The 8,339-nt window shown below is 49.1% G+C and overlaps 1 protein-coding gene across 3 annotated transcripts in view; it reads left to right on the top strand.

The window, feature by feature from the left end:
* The first annotated feature begins 7,050 nt into the window (after positions 1 to 7,050).
* The window catches only part of CCDC82 (coiled-coil domain containing 82), a 22,835-nt gene continuing 21,546 nt past the window's right edge, over positions 7,051 to 8,339 (top strand). The window contains exons 1-2 of one of the 3 annotated variants that reach the window (XM_019530295.1): positions 7,051 to 7,165; positions 7,386 to 7,944. In XM_019530295.1, the coding sequence (XP_019385840.1) occupies positions 7,396 to 7,944 (549 nt within the window). In that variant the 5' untranslated portion in view covers positions 7,051 to 7,165; positions 7,386 to 7,395. The other 2 variants (XM_019530294.1, XM_019530293.1) reach the window with 2 other exon arrangements.

Raw genomic sequence — 8,339 nt, forward strand, 5'->3', positions numbered from 1 at the left:
GCCCAGTCAATCAATTACTTAACTATATACAAATTTATTATTACAACAAAAACATTAACAGGTAAGGGCATAGATTTTATATATATGTACACATTTACAAAACAATAAACCCTATACTATATATACACACACACACAATTATTATTCAGATATACAAGTGAACAATAGAACAACCCAGAACAAAGGATATTGATCAGGCAACCTTATAACTCTATAAATATACAAACCATTGCTTCAATTTATTCACATAAACTATAAGGCACAGTTATAGTTACAATTATAACAAGCAACCCTTAGACTACCTGAGTGCCCTCCAGGGCACGGGCTCCACTTCCAAAGTACCACTACAGGAAAGGAGGTGGGGGGAATGAAAAGAAGTGGAAGACCTCAAAGACTCCTAAGCGCCCCCATCACCCAGGAGCAGCCCACATGGTGCCCCTTCACAACCCTGGGGGTCCCTCCCCTGTGGAGACTCTCACTCCAGGGTAACTTACTACTCCACGGTCCCAGAGGGTTGCCTCCCATTCTCCAGGTTGAGCTCTGTTCCCTGCCAGGCTTTCCTGCCACCTGACTCTGCTGCCACCAGCCTGGCTTAGGGCCATTTGCACCGCTGTGTGTAGCGGGCGTTTCTCCTTGTACTAGGGGTTGGAGGCCTGGGCAGCCTTGTGCAGCACTGGGGCTTGGTCTGCTCCCAGGCCCTTGGTGCAATGTCATCTGCACTGAGCTGCTGCCCCGTGCCAGCAGCTGTAGACCTGAGCCACCTCAAGCAGCTCTCAGGATCTCTCACCCTCCACGCAGCACCTCCTGCACCAAGTTCCCAGCCTCGTGTGGAGCTTGAGGACCTGAGCTGCCCAAGCAGCTCCAAAGATCCTGCTCCATGCACCATCCTGTACTATGTCTCTGGCTGCACGCCAAAGGTTGCAAACCCAAGCCACCTCACACAGCTCCTAGGGTTTGGACGCCATGTGCCATTCTGCACACCAAGAGCCTAACCACTGGAGCCGTCCGCAACTCCCCACCGATGGAAGTCTTCAGGGGCTCTTCAGGCTACTGCTTCCCCCTGCTAAGCAGCTCTCCTCAGCTCTTCTAAGCCTTGCTCTTCTCTTCTCCATCCCCGATGCATCTCCCTCATGTGGGGCATGCAACTTCTTTTATACTCTCCAGGGCTCCGCCCCTGAAGTCTTCCAGACCTGACAGTATTGCAGTCTACAATCAGGTCCAGGGGAGCTCCCCTCCCCTCAAGAAAGGGGTGTGACTTCACTTCTCTTGCTGCCTCAGTATAAGCCCAGGCCCTAGGAGCAGAGCTGGCAGTCACACCTAGGGAACCAGAGAAGCAACATCACTCAACCTGCAGACTGCAGCTCCCAGAACATCTGGAGGTCAGGGTGGGAGCCATGGGCTTGGAGGAAGTTCTTGGTCCTAGGTAAGACCTGAAACTGCATCCTGCTGGGGTAGGATGGGTGGTGGGGCTGCCTGTGGCAGGGCATTCTCCAGGAAATGCCACATCTGTGCCTCTCCTGTGAAAGGTAAGGATGGGGTGCCAGAAAGCCTCAGTGCCCATGACCTGGTGGGTTACCCCATAGAGAGGACAGGTTTGGGATCCAAGCACGTTGACAGACGCGTGAGACCTGAGTAGGCTGTAGGGCAAATTTGGGATGCCTGAGGCCAGAGAAGGCCAGGGGCCAGAGTCAGCCCAGAGTCTGGGGCAGTAGGTCTGATGTCCTGACATAGTATAGGGCCTTAATTGGGCAGCCTGAAGGTCTGCGAAGGGCCAGGACCAAGTGTGAGAGAGAAGAAGACTGAAGGGCTGTATGAAGTAGGGCCAAGGGGCCTGAAGTGTCATACAGAGTAGGGTAGAGTGCATGTGGCCCATGGTGGGGTCAGAATGGGTGTGACTCAATAAAAGGGGCAATGTGAATGGGACTCAGTTATGGGGCATGTAAGAGGACCAGCATAGGGGCCTGGAAAGGGCTAAGTGAGTCAACTATTTGGACGTGATCTGCACACAAAGCCACGGGAGACAGTGCAGGGATAGTTTGGAGCCGTGTATTATGCCCTTGGCATCAGGGCAATAAATGGGCAACCTACCACCTGTGAACAACTGTTCAGTTCCATTAAATGTGTGGCAGGTGAGTCAGGTGGGCAGACTGCCCTAGACAGGTGAGCAGGCCAATGACTGGACCAGCCTCAAGGCAGTCCCCTGTCACACTGTTATACTGTTGTTGTTAATGTTATCCCTTACCTCTATCTATATTCCCTACTGTCCTTTCAATAATTTTTTGTTTATATTTTTAACTTTTAATTCTGGTTCTCTGTGTGTGGTGTTAATAACCTCCTCAGCAAAAACCAAAGCTGACACATCCCATCTCTTAGTGGGCAGGACACTGCATGCTGACAGCGAGCCTAATACTAACCTATCCTAATTGCTCACCACTCCAGCGGGTTCCCTTCCTAAACTTATTTGTTCCCACTACACCTGTGTAGACCGGCTTGAGATTGGATCATAGAACACAGACATATTTGGAAATCAGCTTGTGTTTCCTCACTAATTTGAGAAAGCAAGATTATTAAAAATCTTCATATTTTCTTAAGGAAAAAAATTAACATAATTTTCTGGGCACTGGTTCTTGTTCGTTTTCTTTTTTGGGGGGGGCATCATTTGTTAGCTGTTCACGTACTGTGTGTTCATTTTAATTCCTACATTACTATGTACCGCATATTTTTATGCAGTGATTCATATTCTCTGCCGCTAGATGGCAATACTACCAGCTGATGTTTTTCAATAATATGGGAGCAAGTATCATGGTGAAAAGCATGAAATATTAAGCTCTAGCTCTCTGCAGAAACACTAAGCACTGAGTCAAATTTTGATCACTTTGTTTATACGCTAATTTTATTTATTTATATTTTAAGATAAGTAAAAGATGCCTAGCTAGGGCAAAAGGCACTCAAAACACCATTATTACTAGATATCAACAATATTAATTGAAACTGGGAAAATAAAAATAACCTGGAAGAGACCGGGGATGCTGAACCAAACCTAGTAATGCCAACTCTCACAAAATTATCATAAGAGTTGCAATTTCTAGGTAAAATTAATTTTGACTCATGATCTAACACTCAAATCTTGGGATTTTTTCTTCTGGCTCCAACCAGACCAGAACCAGCCGCAAGTCCCTGGGAGCCCAGGCAAGAGTGGAGCCTGGGTAGGGCCTAGCTGCAGGGGGTGTAGGGAGCCCTGCCAGGTCAGCACCAAGCCTGGGGCCACAACGGGAAGTGGGGCTGCCCAGGGCAATGCGCGAGGAACCAGGGGGAGGAAGGGTTAGAACAGAGCATCTCATGATTTACATACGAAATCTCTTGATTTTTAAGAGTTTGTCTCTTGATTTTTGACACAGTGGGGTTGGCAATACTGCAAATTCTATGGGCAGCATTGGAGTGGGCTGACCACTAGGAGAGGTAAGATCTATTCCTACACTGTTTTATACCAACACCAAATGAGTCCCCCATTAGGCATGACCTGGACAGAGAATCATGGGTCAAGCTGAACAGACTGAAATCTGGATATGGATGCTTCAAAACAACAGTTTACAAGATGAGCATCTTAGCCCGCTGTGTGAATGTGGTGCCCAACGAACAGCACAGCACTTAATCAGAAGTTGCAGTCTCTACAGAAGCCCAGACAGGGTAGATGGAATCCGCACTCTGAGCCACAATACCAACAGTGGCTCGTAGATTTAGAAGTTGATATCTGATACCATACGAAAGAGAGAGAGAAATAGTAATCATTTCAACAGGAAGTCCATTGTCCAACCAATGCCTTTCCACCCTTTCTTAATTGGGAGAACCATGTAAATAAATGGCCATCCTGTTCAAATAAGATGAGCAGAATTTAGCTCTTCATTCATATACAGTAAAAGCTGTGTTAACTGGCACGAGTGGGGAACGTGGCATGCTGGTTATATAAAAATCCCAGTTACCTGAGGCAGGGGTTATCAGCCAGATGCAGGCCAGGGCAAGGGGAGGTGGGGGACGGCAGCAGCTGGATGCAGAACGACAGCAGTGCAGCGTGGTAGGTGGGTGGTGGTAGTGGCCGTGTGCGAGATTCCCCCTCTCCTCCCCACATCCAGCCAGCCAGCCGGAAATTCCAGTTAATAGAAATGCCAGTTACTAAAATGATGGTTAACACAGATTTTTCTGTATATTTTCTATCACTGGGATTTCTTTACTATCTATGATTACAGGAACATGAAGAAGGTTCTATAAGACCTTGTTTATATGCTTCAATATTGTCAATGCCAGTAGAAATGTACTGAGCTCCACCACAGATCAATTAAGATAAAAACCCTTTTTAAAAATAAATGTCCAGCCTTAACCACAATTGAATAGAATGGTCTCATAGTCAAGGCAGACCCATTCTCTTCCAAACTACATAACTTTTTAATTAGTTTTCTCAAATAGATATACTCAGAAAAAAAGGATATCTGTGGACTATACGTACGAAATAACACCTGAAAAGAAAATTGAAAAGAACAAGATGCCATTAATCCCAGCAAGAACAGGATTGGACAGCGGATGAATGCTATTCAGTGACACTGCATGTTGACGTTACTGAATGCTGCAAGTATTCAGCACTTCTGAAAGTTGGGTCCTACAAAGAACCTATGCATACTTAACTTTCCTGACTGAGTGCAGCTTGGAAAAAACATAGATCATAGGTTCATGGAAAAGTAGGACTGGAAAGGACCTCACAAATTCATCTTCTCAAAGCAGGAGCATCCTAAACCACCCCAGCCAAGTGTCTGTCCAACTTCCTGCTGAAAATTTCCAGGGATGGAGATCCTACAATTTCTTTAGGTAGCCTGCTACCATGTTTGATCACCGTCATAGTCAGAAATACTATTATACAGCACCAGAGAGATACAAAAATGCAGTAGGTATAAAAAGTTCTGCGTACTAAAGGCTTTGCTTTTACCTGGAGTATGCACTTACTATAAATCTGTGGGGGCCAACCTTTTTTTGCAGGCCTGTTACAAATTAGCCCGATGTCCTCCCCAGCAGTAGCACAAGGACTTTTGCCACCCAGGGCAAAAGAAATTTTGCTGCCTTCCCTTATAATGCACCTGGGACCTATTGACAGCAGGCACCAGACAGAGCCCTACAGTGGTTTGACAGCAAGCTCCAACCCATGCTGACAAAAAAATACTGACCCCTGTTTTAATCAGTTATACCAGGGGTGTCAAACACATGGCCTATGAGCCAGATCTGGCCTGCAGAGCCGACCTGACCAGCTTACCAGGCTAGAAGTTGGAGGGCATAGCTAAGAGCAGTGGCCTGCTGCAGAATCTGAGGTCCTTGGCCCCAGTGAATGTGGTGGCTAGTGACAGGAGGGTGAGCAAGGGCTGATACAGGCCCGGTCTCCCTCTGGCTGCTTTGCCTTTTGTCACCACAATGACCCTACCTCCTCAACCATCAGCATTACCACTCCACGATGGAACTGCTACCACCACTACATGCCCCACACCAGAGCTGGCACTACTGCTGCAACACAGGGAATGTGGCACATGGCAGAAGCTCTAGCTCTGGCCCATGGTAGGTGGCAGCAGCGGCAGGTTTGTCATGTGGCACATGACAGAAACAAGAACCACTACTGCTTTCACCACTGCCACCACCTACCCTGGGCCAGAGCCAGAATTGCTGCCACATGCCCCAGGCTATATCCAGCCCAAAAGGAGCCATGCAAGTCCAGATTCAGCCCAAGGAATAAGGTGAGTTTGACAATCTGCACTATGTGTGAGTTAGTCCAGAACCAAAAGTGGCCCTACTACTGGTAAACATCCTTCAGCTCCACCTGGGGCTTCAGATGTTTCCAAATCCTTTGGCAAGCAACCTACGTGCAGGCCCAAGCCCAGAGGCACGGGGTTTGGATGCCTCCGGGTTTCGCTTGCCCTCAGCCATACGGCCCCAGGAACAAGCTAGGGAGGAGCCTCCAGTTTCCATAAAGTGGGCATAAAGCCAAGGTTAAGTATGCATTACCTACACACATACTGTCCCATGTCAGCAGAGCGGTCTTCCCTGGGTGCAGCTTCCTAGATCAGCCTCTGTGGTGATCATGATATTTTGCCCTGGTAAGCATAGACCATGCTTGATCTGAGCCAAGAAGTGATGGCAACAGGGCATCAAGTCTAGCTTGACAAGGACACACCAGGGTCCACGGAGGGCGGGGGGGGGTGTTGCAGCAGCGCCTGGGAAAGGTCTGGCTGTGTCTAGAGCGCACCACACACCCACAATATGGGGCCGGGCACAGCTGTTCAATGGGCCCTGAGGCAGGGCTGAGCCTGCTTTTCCACAGACACCTCCTCTTTGGGTCCTCCCATTCCTGTCCCAGCATGGTTTTTTTTAAATATCAACAAACATCCAGGATTTGGGATTAGCATAGACTGTGCCTGATCTGAGCCAAGCAGCGAGGGCAATGGCATCAAGCCCAGCTGGACCAGGACACACCAGGGTCTGCAAGGGAGGTTTGCAGCAGCACCTGAGAAAAGTCTGTTGGTGTCTAGAGCATGCAGTGTGGGGCTGGGCACAGCTGTGCAATGGGCCTGCAGGCAGGGCTAGGGTTTGTCCCAGTGGGGTTTTTTAGATGTGAACAAAGCTCCCGGATTTGGACTTTCCCTCTGCTCAGCAGGGAAGCTTTTGGGACCCAGGGCTGCAGCTCCCCCGGCAGGGAAAGAGGCAGCCGGGAGAGTCTGCAGGACTGGGGGTGAGGGGCGCTGGGGGCTGCCCACCTTGGGAATCCCTTTTTCCCGCTTGAACTCCTGGAGAGGAAAGCAGGAGCCATGGCACGTGACGTCCCCACCCCACCTCCAAGGGCAAGACGGTTCGACAGGTCACGTAGCGCCTTCCCGCCGCTTCCCGCACTTCCGGAAACACTCCCGGGGCGGAATGACAGCGGAGCCGGCCAATCGCAGCCGGGTACGCTCCGGAAGGTGGATCTCCTTCGCGAGCGGCGGTTTAGAATCTCCCGGGACGGGGCAGAGTGAGGTGGGGTTTTTCCAGGCAGCGAGGGGTCGCGGCCTGGCGGCTCCGCGGGCCTCCTGCCCCGTGTCGTGCAGCAAAGCTGTGCGCACCTGCGTGGGCTCCCGGCGTCGTGCGGGGTTGGGGTGGGGTATGTCCACGAACTCCGTATTATTTTATTCTAATTACCGTCTTGTAAATTGTCGCTGGTGAAATGATTGCTATGCGCTGGGCTTTAGATGCCTTGGTGATGTTTCTGTTGCCTTCTACGAGTCCTTTGTAGTAAAGTGCTAACCATAGATACACCAAAATGAAAATGCCTGCTTCTGAATGCATTGCGATCCCCTCATACGTATTTGTGTGTGTTCCAGTTGTTTCTCAATGGAGACGAAAACACCGGTCAGAAGATACGAAACACGAAGGAACTCGAGGCTAAAAGAACCAGAAGCCAAAACCCGGGTCGACTGGAGACGGACAAAAAGAAACGTTATAGTGTTTAACAGCGATGATGACATTGATGAAGAGCTGTCGTCTTCGGAAGATGAGCATTCGTCCTCATTGGAAGATGAAAAAAATGAAACTGTAGTTGAAAAGAGTAGCTTTGCAGATCATGAGGAGAAAAGTCTTGACACAGTTATTGTGGAGGATGCCGAGGATGAACCCATTGCTTTAGGAAAGCGCAAGCGGTTAAGCACGTCGGTAATGTATGACAGTGATGGGAGTGATGACAGTGATATCCCTGTTAGAAAAGTGTTTGCTAAGCGCAACTGCATAATGGATGAAGAGAGCTCTCAAGAGCAGCAGCACCTCTGTAGCACCCTTACGGCAGAAGAGAATTTGCCTAGTAAGGACCAGAAAGTGTTAACAGAATCAAAATGTGTGTCAAGACCAAATGCCATCCAGACATCTGATGACAGGGAATATTGTGAGGTGATTATTGTACCTTGTGGGACACGTCTTATCTTGGTTAGCAGTGTTTCATTGGGGGGTTTTTCACTCGAGGTGGACTGGGAATTCCCAAAGTCTAGAGTGTGGGCACTCTAGAAGGGAGCAATAGGCTACAATCAGACATAGACAGGTTACAGGGGTGGGCGGATGAGAACAGGATTGGTTCAACACTGACAAGTGTAAAGTGATGCACCTGGGGAGGAACAACCCGCTCCATACCTACAGGTTGGGGAACTCCCTTCTTGTCAGTACAGAGGCAGAAAAGGATCTTGGAGTCGTCATTGACTCCAAGATGAACATGGGCTGGCAGTGTGGGGACGCAGTCAGGAAGGCCAACCGTACCTTGTCATGCATCCACAGATGCATCTCAGGCAGGT

The sequence above is a fragment of the Crocodylus porosus genome, unplaced genomic scaffold (assembly GCF_001723895.1).
Source record: "Crocodylus porosus isolate Cpor-Errol unplaced genomic scaffold, CroPor_comp1, whole genome shotgun sequence".
NCBI classification, from domain to species: Eukaryota; Metazoa; Chordata; order Crocodylia; family Crocodylidae; genus Crocodylus; species Crocodylus porosus.